Source organism: Drosophila novamexicana, unplaced genomic scaffold (genome assembly GCF_003285875.2).
Source record: "Drosophila novamexicana strain 15010-1031.04,08,12 unplaced genomic scaffold, DnovRS2.1 tig00004560-arrow-pilon, whole genome shotgun sequence".
NCBI lineage: Eukaryota > Metazoa > Arthropoda > Insecta > Diptera > Drosophilidae > Drosophila > Drosophila novamexicana.
This window is the reverse complement of record NW_020825054.1, coordinates 2,343,305-2,361,870: the sequence shown is the minus strand read 5'-3', so window position 1 is coordinate 2,361,870 and position 18,566 is coordinate 2,343,305. Positions and strand designations below refer to the sequence as shown.

The 18,566-nt window shown below is 37.7% G+C and overlaps 6 protein-coding genes across 7 annotated transcripts in view; 3 read left to right on the top strand and 3 right to left on the bottom strand.

The window, feature by feature from the left end:
- Positions 1-123: 123 nt before the first annotated feature.
- LOC115770783 (ATP-dependent RNA helicase DDX54) lies at positions 124-3,121 on the bottom strand. Its single transcript, XM_030716203.1, has 6 exons — positions 3,050-3,121; positions 2,444-2,990; positions 2,040-2,383; positions 1,570-1,980; positions 1,227-1,508; positions 124-1,169 (listed from the first exon to the last, which is right to left on the bottom strand). Exons 1-6 carry the CDS (start codon positions 3,050-3,052, stop codon positions 267-269), a joined length of 2,490 nt encoding a protein of 829 aa, XP_030572063.1. The 5' UTR covers positions 3,053-3,121; the 3' UTR covers positions 124-266.
- A 1,933-nt stretch (positions 3,122-5,054) lies between these two features.
- On the top strand, positions 5,055-6,018 carry LOC115770692 (farnesol dehydrogenase-like). The gene is made up of 2 exons (XM_030716084.1): positions 5,055-5,669; positions 5,738-6,018. Exons 1-2 carry the CDS (start codon positions 5,097-5,099, stop codon positions 5,912-5,914), a joined length of 750 nt encoding a protein of 249 aa, XP_030571944.1. The 5' UTR covers positions 5,055-5,096; the 3' UTR covers positions 5,915-6,018.
- Positions 6,019-6,447: 429 nt separating this feature from the next.
- Positions 6,448-8,277, bottom strand: LOC115770784. Its single transcript, XM_030716204.1, is given in 4 exon segments — positions 6,448-7,047; positions 7,101-7,299; positions 7,358-7,568; positions 7,635-8,277. Coding segments are annotated over 3 exon segments (912 nt in total). The 5' UTR covers positions 8,241-8,277; the 3' UTR covers positions 6,448-7,047; positions 7,101-7,204.
- A 2,161-nt stretch (positions 8,278-10,438) lies between these two features.
- On the top strand, positions 10,439-11,281 carry LOC115770877. The gene is made up of 3 exons (XM_030716313.1): positions 10,439-10,603; positions 10,666-11,038; positions 11,103-11,281. Exons 1-3 carry the CDS (start codon positions 10,439-10,441, stop codon positions 11,279-11,281), a joined length of 717 nt encoding a protein of 238 aa, XP_030572173.1.
- Positions 11,282-13,212: 1,931 nt separating this feature from the next.
- Positions 13,213-14,052, top strand: LOC115770876. The gene is made up of 3 exons (XM_030716312.1): positions 13,213-13,383; positions 13,447-13,816; positions 13,886-14,052. Exons 1-3 carry the CDS (start codon positions 13,213-13,215, stop codon positions 14,050-14,052), a joined length of 708 nt encoding a protein of 235 aa, XP_030572172.1.
- A 2,311-nt stretch (positions 14,053-16,363) lies between these two features.
- The window catches only part of LOC115770647 (putative transcription factor capicua), a 58,268-nt gene continuing 56,065 nt past the window's right edge, over positions 16,364-18,566 (bottom strand). For both annotated transcript variants that reach the window (XM_030716008.1, XM_030716009.1), the window contains one exon: positions 16,364-18,417. In XM_030716008.1, coding sequence (XP_030571868.1) covers positions 18,284-18,417 — 134 coding nt within the window. In that variant the 3' untranslated portion in view covers positions 16,364-18,283. The remainder of the gene's footprint in view (positions 18,418-18,566) is intronic.

Sequence of the window (18,566 nt, the reverse complement as noted above, 5' to 3'; positions counted from 1 at the left end):
ATTGCTTGGCTTGACAGACAAAGGCTCAGTCGTGGAGTCACTTGAAGCGAAATGCGGATGGATGAAATTAGTTTTAGTCTAAGAATACATCTGGAAACCAGCTCACCAGGATATATTTCTTAGTTTTTTTTTTTTTTTTTTATAATGTCAAGAGTGTAGGAATATATTCTTTATAATGATAGCTAGCGCATGTATAAAAATCATACTTATTTATTATATTTTATATACAGCTGCAGGTGACACCTTGCCTTGATTCATTCTCTAGCCTACTTGCGCTTCCTTGTCACTCCAGATTTTTTCTGGGGCGCTGCTTTTGGTCTTTGATTTTTCCGCATACTTCGCTTACGGTTCTCGGTTTTTTTAGTGATATTCTCCTCTTGACGCCTCTTAATGGACTCAAGACGCATTCGCGCCTTTACTATCTGTTCGGGCTTACGCAGCTCCTTGTCATTGCCGCTAATGCGCTTCTTCAGCTCCAGCTTGGCATTATGACGAGCATGTCGGCCCACCGGATAGCGTTGGACATGGGATAAGGGCTTGAAGTTTTCATCATCGCTGCCAGCGTTTTCGCGTTGTAATTGCTCTTCAATCTTGGATTTCTCCTTCCACTCGTTGTAGCGACCTGTCTTGAAGGAGGCGGGTATCCAAGCGCCAGATTCTGTGCGTATCTTGTTTGCGCGAGGATCTTGAACTGAAACCATTTTCTTTTTGATGCGATCCCATTTCTTAAGTCCTGGCTTGTGCTTTGTATCCTGTGCTGCAGAGCGATCTACCACAGAAAACTCGGCATTCCGTGCTTGTCGCTCGAATGAGTTGATGGCAAGGCCATCCTCGGTGTGTTTATCCAGTGACTGATAAGGCACATAGTTCTCCTCATCCTTGGTTTGCAGCTTGCGTTTCTTTTTTTTTGGTTTTTCCTTGTATAGAGCCTCCATATTCTGCCGTTTTTTCGGCGCTACAACCTTTTTAAACGTATTATTTATCGACTCATCATCAGCAGTTGTAATGGGCTTTGTTTTCTGGGAATCCGCTATCTTTTGCACTTCATCAACATCCTCCTTATCGCGTTGTTGGCGAAACTTTTCGATGACTTCGCTGTGATGTGAACGTTTGTTCTTCATAACAACGAATGGCACAGACTTCTGTGTGGTGTTCAGTTCAAAAATCGTCTAAAACATGAATACAATATGAAAAGGGGCTTCTGATTAGATATAAGCTCGACTTACACCACTTGGCCGAAAGTTTCGCATCTTGACTAATATGTCATGCTTCTCATTTTCCAATTTACGCTCAGATTCTGCTACTACAGCCTTTGAATTGGCATCTAGCTTTTGGCCAGATATTTTAGCGGCTTGCTCCAGCACAGGGGCAGCATCGAAAAAATCCTCAAGTGATTTTAAAGCAAAAAATTTAATCTTCTTAGCACGTGCATTAGCATCTGTAGATGCTGTGGGACGAGAGCTCAAGTATTTTTTGTACGCATTCTCACTGGTGCGTAGCACGCCCGCCTGTTTGTAAAATACACAATCAGATACATAGCTCTATAGAAATGGAAATGCAATAACTTACTATATGATGACTCTTCTTGATCTCGGCCACGCCCAGATACTCCTCTTCAAGCAGGTCTTGTGGTATGGTACCTATAGATGAACTATCATTGATATTAAACGGCCTGTTTAGAAACAAGTGCAAGTCTAGCAAGTGTGCCGTATCATCCGTGGAGAATATAGAGTAGGCAGTGCCAGTACGTCCTGCACGTGCACAACGTCCCACACGATGCACAAATAGCTTCGGTATCCCCGGAAAATGTAAATTAACAACATAATCCAAGCTGGGTATATCAATGCCGCGGGCGGCTACATCTGTGACTATAAGAACAGAAACCTTTTTGCTAGCAAATTTTGCAGTATTGATTTTACGTGCGGCTGGGTCCAAGCTGGAATACACTGAAGTGTTGGATATGCCCGCCTGAGTTAGTATCTGAAATGAAATTGATAATAGATACTATTATTTCAAAAACTGAATTACACTTTACTCACATATGAAATTAGCTCGACATGATGCTGTGTACCCGCAAAGACGACTGTCTGTGCCTGCTGGGGTATCACATATTTCAACAGAACCACCAATGCTGTATAGCGGTCATCTGGTCGACAGTACAAAAATTTGAGGGCCAGAGTTTCTGGCAGCTTAGATTCAACATCCAAACGTATAAGCACCGGATCACTGAGTCCAGCCCTTGCGAATTCCACCAGAAGCTTGGGCAGCGTGGCCGAGAACATAACCATTTGGCGAGAGGAAGGCAAGCGATGCAACGTTTCGTTCAATTGCTCGCCAAATCCCATTTCGAAAAGCCTGTCGGCCTCATCGAACACAACATACTCTATGGAAGAGAGCAATGTCTATTAGAGTTTATTGGAAATAATTATTTGCTGTGACATACCTATTGAGTTTAGTTTCAGGTCCATTTCTACACACAAATGCAAAAAGCGGCCCGGCGTAGCTACAATAACATCTGGACAAGTATGTATAGCTGAAAATTGCGAATCCATGGAATCACCACCCAGTACTAAAATCGTCTTCAACTCCATAAAACGGCCCAGATCCTTAATGAATTTATATGTTTGCACAGCCAGCTCACGTGTTGGCGATAGGATCAGAGCACGTGCTCCTTTTGTGGGCTCGCGGCGCTGCAACTTCTCAAACATAGGTATAAGAAAGCAGGCGGTTTTGCCGGATCCTGTTTTAGCCATGGCCACAACATCACGTCCCTCCAAAATCAATGGAATGGTTTTTCGCTGAATGGGCGTGGGTACCTTGTATCCACGTTTAGTTATGCCCTTCAGCAATTCAAATCCCAGACCTAAGGATTGGAAGCCACCGCTCTTTTTCGATTTTGGTTTGTTTTTAAGTATGTCATCGTTGCCGCCGCTGGTGCCACTCTGTTCCAATGACGGAAAGCCAGGTATTTCATCGTGCTGCTTCTTACGCTAAAATCAAACGTTGATTAAATATTAATTGTTAAAACATTTAACACAGTTGTACTCACCATTTCCGCACTATTCAAGTAAAATAAACGAAAAATTTATTTACACGTGCATGTGGACAGTGTGCCCTTAACAAATTTAGCGAATTCTAAAATACCGATAGTTAAAATATCGATAAGGTCAATCTAATTTAACTTCATAGTATCGATATTACGTCTTTCTGATTAACAGTTTGAGTATTACCGGAGTGCATAATGTGGACATGCAAAAATTTCGACACGTGATGTGTCATACGCCGAATGTACTTGCTAAGTTTTATTCCCGTAAAAAGTAAAATTTAAACTTAAATAATTAAGAAATGCGAATAATTATGCTAACAGTGCCATAACGAGTCAAGTATCGATAAGATTCTTACATGAGTATCGTCTGAGGGATCATCTACCAACGGAAAATTCAAAAACTTGCAGCTAAGAATAAAAACTACATTTTGTAGGGGGAAAAATGGTGTAATTTTTCAGGAAAATATCTATTATTTAGTAATATTAAGGCCTAAACTGATCACTTAAATAATTTGTCAATATTGTCATAAACCGCGAGCCTAAACCATTTATGGCGAGAGACTTGCTATCTCTTTTACAAATTTGGTTTACATATACGTCCAACCTGTATTTAAACACAAGCGCACGTAAATAATAAATATTTTGTTTTTGTTCAGCTGATAGGAATTGATTACAAAGACAATATAAACACCAAGCTCAGTTATTCCCAAACATTTGAATGCGACGGAAAATTTCTGGTGCCGCTTTTCGCTCTGCAAAACTAACGATTGCCGGGAATACAAAGTTTGGGTAGATCACGGTCAAAAATTAATTTCTTCGCCAGCAAAAAGCCATTACAGTGGATCACACATATACAAATATGCTTCGATATAGTATGTATGCATGTTGTTCATATACATGCACACATCATGAGACCCAAGTCGAGAGTACATTCTATTTTTAACATTTTTGGGGGAGCGAAGGGTCGAAGGGTTGTATGCCATTATTCATCTATCTTTTGCTTTACCCTATACCCTAGCCTCCTATGCTAAGAGGTAACTTCTGTCGGTAGATAGATCATTAAATTAAAATAAATGAATAAAAATATGTCAGAGCATGTTAACATGCTGTCCGGCATTTAACATAAGCTTTTACCAAATGTTAGTTGTTATATGTTGTTCAATAATTCTTTTGATTCTGTTAATACACCCTTCATTAACATTACCAGAGCATAGGGTATATGAGAAAAAACATTTCATGCATAAAACATGTGTTTAATTGCCTCTCGGCTTGAGATTGTGTGTGTGTGTGTGTGTGTGTGTGTGTGTGTGCGTGCGTGTATGTGTGTGTGTGTTTGTGTAAATTTATAAACAAATTGTAAGTCAAGCTTATGAACTGAATTTCGTTTTATTTCGCAAGAAATTCAAAGCTAATTTTCAATTTCTTAAAAACAAAAGTATTATCAGCAATTTTGCATGGGAATGAAACTTATCAAAATGTTTATCTTCGAAATTGGTTTCCTTATTTAGATTTTTATCAAATTGCTTATATAAAATTATCTATTATATGGGGAGGGTATTAAAGTTAAAAAATACCTGATTTTTCATTTTATCTAGTGAGTTTCTTATAGCTTGCACAGAATTTATATGTACAAAAAATGTATACCTTAAGTGATATATGTATAGGTCAAAAATTTTAATCAATGATAGAAGCTATCTCCTACGATCATGAAATTGAAGAGAGCGAGCGAGAGCGAGAGTGTCATAGAGAGTGAAAGAGAGAGCAAGAGAGAGGGTTGGGAATTGAATATACAACGGGCGAATCAAGGTAAGATTCTATCGAGTGGACTGCAGGTAATAATGCTATCAGCATTACGTGACGCTTTTCAAATCAAATAGCTAAATACTTATGTATTACGATTGTTATTATGAGGAGAGAGAGAGAGAGCGAGAGACGTATATGACGAGTAGCCAAACAGCTGCTCACGCACAGCCGGCTGTGCTATAAAAATGACGCCATCGGAGACGTTGGCGTTCAGTCAGAGCGTTGATATTCTGCAAGTCGAACTAAAATGAATCGTTGGTTAAATCGTGTTGCCGTTGTAACTGGCGCCAGTTCGGGCATTGGTGCGGCATGCTGCAAAGATTTGGTGGGCAAGGGCATGGTCGTGGTGGGTCTGGCACGTCGCGAGAATCGGCTTCAGGAGCTGAAGGCCGAACTGCCGTCGGATCAGGCGGCGCGCTTCCATTTCCGCACCTGCGACGTGAGCGTGGAGCAGCAGGTGATCGATACCTTTGCCTGGATCGATAAGGAGCTGGGCGGCACAGATGTGCTGATTAATAATGCGGGCATTGTGCGTCACACCCAAATTATCAGCGAGGGCAACAGCGCCGATCTACGGGCCACATTGGACACCAATGTACTGGGTGTCTCCTGGTGCACACGCGAGGCGTTCCTTTCGATGGAGCGACGAAAGATCAACGATGGTCACATACTCATTGTCAATAGCGTAGCCGGACATCAGGTGCCCATTATGCCGCAGATGAGCTTCAATATGTATGCGCCATCCAAGCATGCGATCACCGCACTGACCGAGGTGTTGCGCCAGGAGTTTCTCAACAAGGGCACCAAAACAAAGATAACTGTGAGTGAGGCACTTGAAATACCCTTTATCTGTATCGATTCTTATATTGTGCATTATTTTGACTATAGAGCATTAGTCCTGGCGTTGTGGATACCGAAATTATTGATAAGGACAAACTATCCGCCTTGGGTTTTCCCATGTTGCGGTCCGAGGATATCGCCGATGCAATCACCTACTGCATCCAGACACCTCCAAATGTCCAAATACACGAGCTGACGATCAGGCCTGTTGGTGAGAAATTCTAGGCTCACCAAATGGAAACAATGAAACCATATAAAACTATAATTTAATATCAAAGTAAAATTCTATTTATTAGTTTTGATCTTCTAACAATTATAATCTGCGACTATGTTTCACAACAAAATGTGTTTTCCTTTAAGCAAATGGGAAAAATAAATGGGTTAAGTAGAGGGAACTTCTAGGTTACTCTCCACACCCAATGACACAGGTGAACTTTTGATTCTAACAATAGTTGCTTATTGATTAAATAAAAAACACAAGATATTTAAACGAGTAGAATGCCGATGGATAGAGAGCCCGAGCTATATTCAAAATTAGTGTTACCAGACTTATCAATGACAAAATACTTTAATGTATGAATTTCTGTAATGCCAGATCAACACGATTATTCAGTTTGCATACGATTTATTTCTATGGTTCTATGGTACAAAAAGGACGAGTTTTTATGGGGTCTATTGACAAAAATTGGATTGTGCCATGTCGGCACGCCGAGCATAATATCCGTTTTATATATATGTAGATACTTGTAAGGTGCCTAAATGCCGAGTTTGGTGAAAATATCTGAAGAACAGACCACTTATCCATACAAAGACTCATAATCGACCGATTTTTCCTATATAGCACTACGATACATACGTTGATATATGAATGGAGCGTGGTTTCGATGGGCAACAAATCAGATCTTTAATTTTGAAACAAAGTGAAATGACTGCCGAGCTTAACTTAAAGTTACTGCGCGGGAAATTCAAATTAATAAAGCCGCCTTCGTAAATACCAAATCTTAAGACGACAATTTACTATCGGCTAAGCAGTTGTTGCGATGCGCCTTGGTTTCGATTACTATAAGGGTTGCATTTGCATTTGTTATCGATACGGTTGGGAAAATTTAAAAGTATTTTGTTGTCGAAAGAACAGTAGGTGCAGAATGTCTTAACTGAATGAGCAGGTCCAGTATGCCAATGGAAATAAACATCCAGTTTGGTAGGAAAGATCCAAATGTGGAAACGGGAAGCATCGGTTGCCGTGTCGAGAAAATGTAATTCCATGTATGGCGGCCAAAATCCGTTGATATATACTTAATAAATCTATTTTCTTACTGTAAAATTTGTTTCGTTTTTCAGTATATCCTTTTTACGGGCTATAACTGATTGTGTTTTTCAAACTTATTAATCAACACTTAATAGTATTCACCTGTTTTATCATAACATTTGTAGGTGGATTGGGCAGGCTAAAATGCTAGTTGTAAGATGAGGACCATGTCGATCGACAACTAGACAAAGCGATGAAAGACTGAGCTACTCCTTTCCCGGTTGAGATTTAGCTTGATTTAAGGATGGTTCTGGTGGCGGCATCAGTTCGGCTTTCTTGATTAAGCGTTCTTGCCGATTACCTAAATGAATTTTTGCTTGTTTACTTAAGTGTCAACATATAATTATTCTTCTACATACTGAACGCTTGTGTTACAGCTTGACTGATGTCATCTGTTAAACTCCTAGCTGCTAGGCAGAGCGTATCAATCTCAGCAGTTACACATTTCAACATATCGTTCGGCTGGTTTCGTGTTAATGCAGCAAATAAATCCAGATGGGGATCCCAGAATAGTGGAAGCTTACCATTTTTTCCCGGCGTAACCAAGCAATTCGCCAACTCTCTGAACATCTGCACAGAAATAGGAATTCATGAATAAGTACTAAGGGTCTCACGTACCAACTTATTTGCACTTACATCGATCAATATTTTGTTTAGCTGTTGGGTTTTCCAATAGGTCGTTGGCCTGGCATCTATTTGCCATAGCAATAAGGTCTTGATATAATAGCTCTTCAAGGTGCTGATATTTTGTTATGAGTCGTGGAACTTCTTTATAAATTTAATAACATCCTTTAGCTTATATTTATCCTTAATCATGGCATATTCGGCTTCATAGTACGATGCCCTAAATGACACATTGTTTGGCTCGAATGGCTTCAACGGTTTTGGAATCGCACTCCAATACGGAATGTTCTTGAAGTACTTGAGTTTTTCTTGACCCAACACAATTTGCTTTACATTTAGCTTAATGGCAGGCACAAAATCCACAGAGTACTTCATATCGGATTCGTTAATAAATATTGTATGTGCCGGTCCACATCTTTTATACACCAGTTGGGCAGTTTTTCCATCGACCTCAATTTTGTTTTCCATTTTATTTAAGGCCCGTGTTACAGTGCCTTTTATAATATCCTGCAGCTTATTCTCTAGAAGTAGATTGGTGGGCGTAACTAATTTTTTTAGAATGGTGAATGTAACTTTATTTTGATGTTGATTATGCAAAATATTTAGCACTTCCGTCATGTCCAAAGTAACATTACCCGGTTTACCACAGTCTCTCCTCACAACAATCCTGTCATTCTCTGGAAACTTTAAATGAATTACCAAATCGAATTCATCGGGTTTTGTTACTTTCAGTTTATCCGCATAGCTTCCTATATAGAAAAAAATATTAAATTACAAATGCATTTTCGGGATTCTGTACATTTTGAAAATCGCAAAGAAAGGCGGTTTCTTAACGAAGGGGAAAGCCAATGTGATAGAGAGCCAGAGGGAGAGAGTGAAAGAAAGAAAGAGAGGGACAGAGAGAGCATTGCACTTGTTTGTTTTTCTTTGGATTAATACATTCACCCATTGAAGAAGGTTGAAGCACATTATTTCTTAAAGGAGTGCATTGTGTGTGTTGATATCAGAAATGGTCTTCTTCATTCACGTACCTCCTAATTTATGTCCGCATAACCATTTTCCTAGTGGATTCTCCTGTTGCAACATGGAATAGAGCGTATCTCGTAACTTTCCATAATGATTTGTGTATAATTTCCGATGCGCATTAATATTTATAAAATTTGCGCTGGTTGACTGAAGATGTTGTTCCAGATTGGTCATTTTTGTGTACTCTGTTTGGGAATATTGAACTTTACTTAAGCAACACAAGAACCACACTAAAAGCGAGACTCAAGCGATAAACAAGAAACAAAACACAAGCCAAGCAATAATTCAGTTGGTTCGATCGAGCAGATGCCCTGTATCAAGGCCGAAAATAACGGAAAATATAAATTTCTCGGTGATCTGTTGAAAGAGCCGCAGATATATTATGCTATAGTTATAGTTATAGCTATAGTTTTTTATTGGATTGCACAAATACAATTATAATATATTAACGCTGAACTTGATCTGGTAAATGATATCGTATGGGTATTGTAAGGTTCTCTCGAAAGAACTGTTTTTATTCAAGTCTTCGACTTAAGCTCTTGCAAGTGAACAATCGTAAACAGCGGAAACTACTATAAACATGCGTGTGTTTGCAGCTATAAGAAGTTGGGGATTTCCCAACTATTGTACTTAGTAAGACATCTGATGCGTCAACTTATAGAATGAAGGGACCAGAGTAAGCCATAGCCTAAATATCAAAAGAAAACAAGTTGCAGGACTAACTAAATATGTTATAATGTTTTACCATAAAGATGTTTTTCTTAAAATTTGTTTAAGCAATACTTAAACCAACAAAATATTTATTTATAGGTGATAATCCAAGCGCAGTTCTGAATTCATTTAACATATTATATTCTGATTTACGCATAAATTCATGATTATATATGTACTTGCCCAAATTACAGAGTTATAGAGAGAGGGAGGTAAAGGGAGAGAGACAGAGAGAGAGAGAGAGAGAGAGAGAGAGAGAGAGGCAAAAGGAGGGAAAGAGAAAAGGAAATAGAGTGCAATAGACTGTATATCTTACTTGAATATGTGAGAATCACATAGAAGGGCCATAATCAAAAACATCTGAGCTAACAATACCTAGCTTCAGTCAGCCAGTTATTCAGAACACATGGTATATTAATTAAGTAAGCTCCTCGCCTTGTTTCTTTTAGCTAGTAACAAACCTGCAATTTAAAGAACTCAAGAGCATATTTGCCCCAAGTATATAATGAGGTGTTTGTCGGAAACTGTCAGGAACTGGTGAGTTCATTCACAAGTCAGTAAGCCAACTGAAATGCTTAAAATCAGATAATCAGATAATAATGCTGTTGATAAGCATGTGAGTAAATCAACAAATGTATGTGCTGGTAGATTATAGTATACTGGCGGTAAAGCCAATAGGTAGATCTGCTGAACCCCTACCAAGTGCTTTACGATTGGTATTTATCTATAAACAAAAGTGGTTCAAATTCTTTGCACGCCGTTTGCATTCGGTTGACATTTTTATGGGGTTTCTTTTACAGTGCCAATTATAGATGCTTATCCAGGCTCTGTGCGGATCGGACTCTTAAATGGACTTACTGGCACTTCTTAAATAAACAAATTAATGTTATTGTTAATTTTCGCGTAAATAAATGTTGCGTGTTGCCCTCAAATTGATAACATTCGGTGGCAGCTGAAGAGCGGTCGTAAAACTCTTCAGCCGATAATCGGGGTCCCAGATAATGCCGTTTGGCCTGTGAAATATAAGGCCTGCGCCCGTTCACAGGGGCAGACATAGTGAAAGTGAAATTGGTTAAAACATGAAGTACCTGCTTAGTGTGACCCTCCTGCTGGCCATTGGCTTCCAACAGATCGATGCGCACGGCATGATGTTGAGTCCGCCGAGTCGATCCTCGCGCTGGCGTTTCGATGGCTCAGCGCCGCAGAATTACAACGACAACGAGCTCTTCTGCGGTGGTTTATATGTGGGCACTTGAGCACCGATGTGAAGTAGGTGTTCGACATTGATCCTTTCCCACTCTTGCAGACCCAGGCTAATAATGGGGGACAGTGTGGCCTGTGCGGCGACAACTTTTCGACTGGCCAGCCGCGTCCCAACGAGATTGGCGGACAGATTGGCGGCAGCGGCGTAATCACCAAGAGCTTTACGGCCGCTAATGCCATTACCGTGGGCGTCAAGATCACCACCAACCATTTGGGACACTTTGAGTTCCATTTGTGCAACTTGGATACCTTTGGAGGCGAATCTGAGGATTGCTTCAATCAGCATCGCTTGCGTTTCCCCGATGGCAGCGACAAACTTGAGATTGGCACCCAGAGCGGCGAGTTCGATGTGACTGTCCTGCTACCGGAGGGTCTTACCTGCCAGCACTGCGTCCTGCGTTGGACCTATGTGGGCGGTAAGTGTGTACTTTTGTGTATTTCCACACTTCCCACTCTCATAAATTGGAACTGTTCGTATAGCCAACAATTGGGGTATGTGTGACAATGGCACCGGTGCCCTGGGCTGTGGTCCCCAGGAGACCTTCAAGAACTGCGCTGATGTGAGCATCTACTGGGGCCGCAACATGCTCAAGGAGCTGGCGGCAGGCGCCGCTGCCAAGCCCGCTGTGCCAGAGGAGGTCGACTCCGTCGAGGCATAAGTGCTGATGGCAAAAGTCTGAACATTTTGTACTGAATCAAAGCCAAATATTTAATTAAACGAAAGCATTTTTCTGCAAAACTGACCTTTATAATACAAACAACTCTCAAGTTGAAGAGTTATTGGATTTCTCTGATGTTCTATGCTTTTCTTCTTGCTTCGGTGCACTGCTTGTCATACATTGCGTTTATTGTTAACCCCAGACACAAACCACAAACAATAATAAACTGCTTGGCAGCTGAGCTGTTTCCGGTTTATTATGCCTCTTTGTATACTTCCTGTACTGCTTGAACTGCTTTCATTTTACCTAAGACACACAGTTTCATAAACGCTTCTTGATATTTTGTCCCAATTTTTGTTCAGCATATTCACATTTATTTATACCTATAACAAGAATAATCTTTTGGATATGGTAGAACTGCATGCTCTGTTCAAAAAATAGAATATTTCGAATTTGCGCAATGTCCAGCTGTCCGCATGAAAGCAAATGTTTGGTCAGAATTGCTGTGATAGCCCCCCGAATCGGCCTGGAAAATATTCAAAATCTATTAGGGTGGGGTGTTTGTAAATTGTATGCAAATACAAATACATTGCAAAGAAAATACCACTCATCACGCATAAATAGTTTAATATTTACTTGAATTTATGAGAATTGAGGTATATTAAAACAAGTAAGAGACTCAAGTCGGGAGCTCCCGACGGGTGGATACCCTGAATACCCTCTGTTTCCAACACCAAATGCAGCTCGCACTACGCGCTCGCTTGCTTTTGTAGTAATATAAATCAATTAAAAAAAGGGGTTCCTCGGTAGGGTTTGAACTCGCTGAAGTGTACTTGGTTTCCGTTTGGTACAAGAGAACAAACATAGATGTAGTACACAAAAATGTAAAATGTCCATCGATGTGAATTTCCATAATCCAATAATTACATTTTGAATGATATTTTTCATAGATGTTTTCAAATTAGATTGAGTAAATGATGATCGGCTTTATTTAGGAGTATATTTTATAGCTACAATCAGATACAATGTGTTGAAAAAAACAAAAGTAGCCGAGTTTACAGATTTATGGTAAAGTGGAAAGGTTAGTTTACAGCATATCGCATGAAAACGCAAGTGGGACAGACCTTGGCCAATTTCCAAGTGCTTCAGTTCTTAAATGTGCCCAATACCTACGATATCAATGATTTCATATGTTTTCAAATCACGATTATGAGCCGAATATCAAGATTGCCGGCAATTAACTGTTCCAAAGCACCAATAAACACAACTAAACTAAACTCTTATCTCTTTAACTTTCTTTAAAACCTTGAACCATTCACTTTTTTTTTTTGGCAACAAAACTAAGTTATATCGAAGGCTGCAAAATAATTTCGCCTGGTTTACAGTTGATTTATCAGCAAATTTAGCCAATAAAAAACATTCTCAGGAATATACAGTGAGCACTCGTTATTTAACTCGATATTTAAAGAAGCGCGAAATTAAGATTATATAAAAAACGAGCCGTCTTATTGTTTAAAAACTGCAATCGAAATTGGAAATTTCCAAGTTAATTGTTTTGAAAATGTGAAGGTATCCAATGTACTTTATTGAGACTTTCTGAGAGTTTTAAAATTTTATGAGTGAAATAATATTGCAAATATTTGGATTGTTTGGATGTGTCACTCTTGTTTTGATCAATAAAGAACGGTATCATTTCTCGGAGTGATATTACGATTCGGCAAATTTTGGGCAAGACCAAAATGATCGTATACCTGCTTGATTGACGCCTGATAAGAGGCCAATTATCTTTATATGATCGCTTTGATCGTTAATAGCGTTGCCTAAAAATCCGAAGAGTTCCCTGTAAACCGATAAGGCCGCAACAATGTGCAGCTATATAAGACTCGCCCACTGGGAGGCAGGGCCCAGTGAAAGGGAAAGTGCCAAAGAAAATGAAATACCTCAGTATTACCACGATGGGGGTGTTGGTCTGTTGCCTCATGGGGCAGATCAATGGCCATGGCATGATGTTGAGTCCCGTGGCTCGTTCATCACGCTGGCGTTACGACTCCTCGGCGCCCACAAACTACGATGACAATGCGCTCTACTGCGGCGGCTTTTGGGTATGTGTGCCTCTGCTGAAGGTTCTTGGATGGTTTTCAAACAAATATGTCCACTTTTCGCAGAAACAAACGGAAAACGACGGCCAGTGCGGCTTGTGCGGCGACGACTACAGTCTGAGCGCGCCCCGGCCAAATGAATTGGGCGGTAAATATGGTGCCGGGGTCATAGTCAAGAGCTACAACGGCGCCAGCTCGATTGAGGTAAATGTGCTCATTACCGCCAATCATCTTGGCCACTTCAGCTTCCATCTGTGCAGCCTGGATGAGCATGGCAGCGAGTCGGAGCAGTGCTTTGATAAGTATCCGCTGCAGTTTGCCGACGGCAGCCTCAAGTATTACATTAGCTCCAAGACCGGCAGCTTCGATGTGACCTTGAAATTGCCCAGTGGAGTCAGCTGCCAGCACTGCGTGCTCCGTTGGACCTACACGGCGGGTAAGCGCAGTCGATTACCAGAATATACAGGCCAGATTATATAGGCGCAACTTTCCGCTCTTTCATCAGGCAATAACTGGGGCGTTTGTGAGGATGGCAGCGGTGCTATGGGCTGTGGTGCTCAGGAAACCTTCAAGAATTGTGCGGATATTAGCATTTTGGGCTCAGCCCGGGGCCTGTTCGAGGACTCTGTGCAGGCTGAGTTACCTGTGCTGCCCGAGGAGGTTATTGCATAAGGAAACAGCTGATGCAGATGCTCCTCATTTCCCATAGAATTAATATTAATCTCAAAATTTGTTACAATTTGTTATAGATAAGATTCTGTAATGAATGCATGTTTCTTTTTTATTTAATAAATTTTCTTTTTATATTTTATATGTATGTATATATATGCCTGTGGTTTGTATGTATATACTATGTATATAAACTTTCTGCTTGTTTTCTTCGGCCTGTTCCTGTGGCTCTTGTGTGTGTGTTCGTGTATGTGTGTGCGAGCTGTTATAAATTGCGTCTGAAAAATATGCAACAGTTTGGAAACAGTGTTGACAACTGCCGCCGCAATTAAAACCTGAATTCAGTGTTGAACAGCTAAAATTGGCAATAAACAGTGTTGTTAGTTTACAACTTCAATCGTTTCCCGCTGACGACCTCTGCAAGTAGCCGAATCTAGCTAGAAAATAATCGCATTGGCAACACGACTCGGCACACAGCTCTGCATTAAATATTTGTGTGTATGCTGTCACTACATATGTATGTAAATGTGTATGTATATATGTGTATATATAATATATGTGTATATGTATATGTATATGTAGATGTAAATGTAAATGTAAATGTATATGTATATGTATGCTATGTAATTTGTAATTTGTTTCATTCGCTTAAAAATATGTTCACAATAACTGCCTTATTAATTAGGTTCACAAATAAGTTTGTATATATATTAATTTTTACAAAGCGTTCAGGTCGTTGGCAAAATCAAAGAATCGTAATCCATAAATTCAAATTGTTATTTTCGCGTATTGAACTCAATTATATCATAGCTTTAGAATTGTGCAATCATTTACTTAATATAAGCACATTGTCATGCCTACACGAGTGCCTGCATGTATTTATGTAGTTAAGTATATATTTGTTTAACAATTAACCAAAACAAATCGCAAACAACATTGTGTAACTTTTGGGGTTTTTTTTTACTATTGTTTATATTATATTGTATTTTATTTAAAGGATTGCCACTAGAAATTTCATCAAATATTGTTTTTTTTTTTTTTTTGCTTTTAGCTCTATTTTGCTTTAATTATGTTCATTTAAAACTCTTTGTAACCTCAAACTACTTAAGTAAATACATTGCCAAGTTAAAAACTATAAAAAACACCTTGGGCTCATGCATACTTTATTTTTTAACTCTTCGAAAGTGTGCGAATTGTTCACAACTGAATTTATTTATTTTTTGTTTTTTTTTTCTTTTGCATTATTTTAATAATGTTTATTTTCCATACGCAGTTTAAAATACAGTTTTTCTTTTTGAAAAAATATAGTACATACATATGAAATGTATGTATGCCTATTTCCAAATGTGATTTCTGCAACCATTTGTAAAAGCACGTTGTAAATTTTGCACAAGCTTCTGTAAAATTTACTCACTTAATTTTTTTTTTACGATTTTTTATTTTTTTATAAATAGCTAAATATTTCATCTTCATTTAAAAAAATGTAACATTATACAACACTATTTGTTTTTTAATACCTGAATTTTAGAATTTTGTATCCGAAACGCCATTTTTGGTTTGACTATGTGTGTGTGTGTGTGTGTGTGTGTGTGTGTGTGTGTGTGTGTGTGTGTGTGTGTGTGTGCGTGTGTGTGTCGTGTGGGTGTGCTTGCTTGTTCGAGTTTTGTTTGTTTTCTTGTAATTTCTGGTAGTTTTTTCATCATAAAAATTTTTGTTAGGTCGAAATTGTTGTTTGCCAAAAGTTTGTGTTTCGCCCTTGTATACTATCTGCTTTGTATTGTATAAGTTCTCAAGATTGGTTGTAAACAAGTGTGTCAAAAGTTTGTCAGCGGTGATTTATTTTATTTTATTTTTTTTGTTTTGTTTTGCGATTTGCCAATATATATGCAGCTTGCACTTATCCTTAATTGACTAACTTCAATGCCGACAGAGTTCTGGAAGGATGTTGATTGGATTAACCGTTAGTTGGTGTAAGTTTGTGGATTTGGGTCTATTAGACTAACTTTTATGTTACGTATTAAGTTTAAAGTTGCTTTTTATATTTAATCATTGGCACAAATTCGCTATCTGAGTTCCTGTCTATCAGTTGCTTTTTAGCCTGTGGTTTATTTATATTAGGTTTAAGTTAAAACAGAATTCACTGAACTGAATCTGCAAAGAACAAAAGGGAAATGAACATAACTTTGTGCTCAATTGTTTGTGAGTTGTTTGTTTTGTTTTCCAATATGCATCACGACAATAATTTCACACGTTTGTTTTGCTTATAAACTTTGTTTTATTCTTTTTATAAACATTAACATGCTAAAATGTACTTTCTTTTTATTATATAAAATTTTGTTTTCAACTATATTCATTAAAAAACATAATAGCTAAACGAAACTAGTTTGTAAATTATAAGTAAGTGCGGCTTTAAAAAGTTGTAATTAAATTTGTTTAATAACTAACTATTACACAAATAAAAAGTGTGCGTGTACGTGTGTGTGTGTGAATTGACTGTCATTTAAAAACAAATAAGGGCAAAAAATGAAGACGGCTTTCATTTTCAACTATTTTAATTTGCAACATAATTTGATTTGAAAGTTTTGTTTTATGCATTGTTAGCTATTATGCGTAAGTATATCTTTTGCACGCACTGTAGCAATGGCCAGCTGAACTAAAATACAAAAAGAAACTAAGCAAATAATGTATCAAAAAGAAATGAATTGTGACAGTAAACAACAGACACAACAGCACTTTAAGTTTAAAACACACACGTGATAATACAGAAGTTTCTGGCATTTGGACTTCTCGAAAAATTGGGGCATTTGAATTGAAATTTGTTTAAAGCTTGTTTAAGAACTACTTTTACAAACTAGAAATATTATCATTATGATTGATGAAAGCCAGAAAAATATTTAAAATTAATCGCAGTCACACACTCTATTTATAAAATAAAATTTAAATAAGCGAAACTACATAGAGAACTAAGTTATGCTTGTAATTATTCGTAATACAAATAATAATCATAATCATAATAATAAAAACAATTAAAACATTTATAATTCATATATTGCAGCAACAGTGGAAGACAGTTTTCTGTTTATAAATTTTTTCATGCTGTTTCGCAATTGCAATTCTTTTCACTTTTGTTATTGTTTATGTTGTTGTTGTTGTTGTGGTTGTTCTTCAATATTTATTTGCTGTATACAGGATTAAAGTTAAAGGTTGCTAAAGCATAAAGAAACAACGATCTAAACTAAACTAATTAATTATTAAATTAAAAATTGCTTATTCAAATTAAAATATACAACAGCATAAAAATTAAGGGCCAGAATAATAGTGGAATAATGTACATACAATTTAAAAAATGTTTTCATTTTCAATGTGCCAAAAAAAAAGAAGACAAAAAAGCAGACAATTTAAAATTTCTTTCGAAAACCGTTAAGACTAATTAGTTATATAATTAGTTGTATATATATATATATAGTTGTATATATATATATATATATGTATGGTACAATACAACTACAATTTCTCCATTCAGCCTACAAATTGAGTGTGTGTGTGTGTGTTATCGTGTTATTCGACTTGTGTTCATTTTCTTTTGTTTCTGTTTTTTTTTCTTTTGTTTTTTTTTTTTTTTTTAAATTCTTTGCTTTTTACTTGTGCTAAATACACTTCAAAATTAATGTGCAATTTGGGTTAAGTTTAGATCTTAAATTATTATTTCTTTTATGGGGTATTCATTGTGTTTGCTTGCTTATTGTTGTTGTTTGTTGTAGTTGTTGCTTGCCTGTAAATTATTAACTAAGCCATTATACAATAATGTTGCCATAACGTATGTACTTCATATATGCTTCAAAAAGTTCTATCTTCCAACTGGTAAACTTCTTCATTTCTCGATTTATTAAGCTGCTTAATAAACTCATTCCTACTGTCCCTCTATCGTTTTCTACTGTCTCGCTGTCTCTGTTACATTTGTAGTAGTATAGGCCTATTGCAATTAAAAAATTTATCTTTTCTTATAATTTTGTTTTTGTTTCTGCATCTCTTTGATTTTTTCCTTCTTGTTTCAATATAAATTTTATCCGCATGCATATCGTACATGCTCAGTATCTATGTGCTGCTGCAATTATTTCTGTTATCCGTTTGTTTACTTATTTTAAGTAATTTGTCACTCGTATTGTTTCCAGTTCATGCGTGTCCTTATTGTGTTTTCCTTCTTTGAACCAGCGACCTCACTTGAACCTCCTTCCTACTTGTACTTGTTCTCATTTTCGGTTAGTTTGTTTAGATGATTCACCTGCTGTTGTTGTTGCTCCGCAAGTTGTTGTTGCTGCTGTTGATGTTGCTGGTGCATACCTGTCGTATAGTAATACGGAAAAACATCTATACAATGTTTTCACAATAGAAAAAGGAAATTCAAATTACAAGTTGAAAACGAAAATGACAGAGGAAAAGTACAGTGAGAAGAGGGTGTGTAGGGACAAGACATTGCACACATATGGCATACGATTGTTCCTATAGAATATAAAATA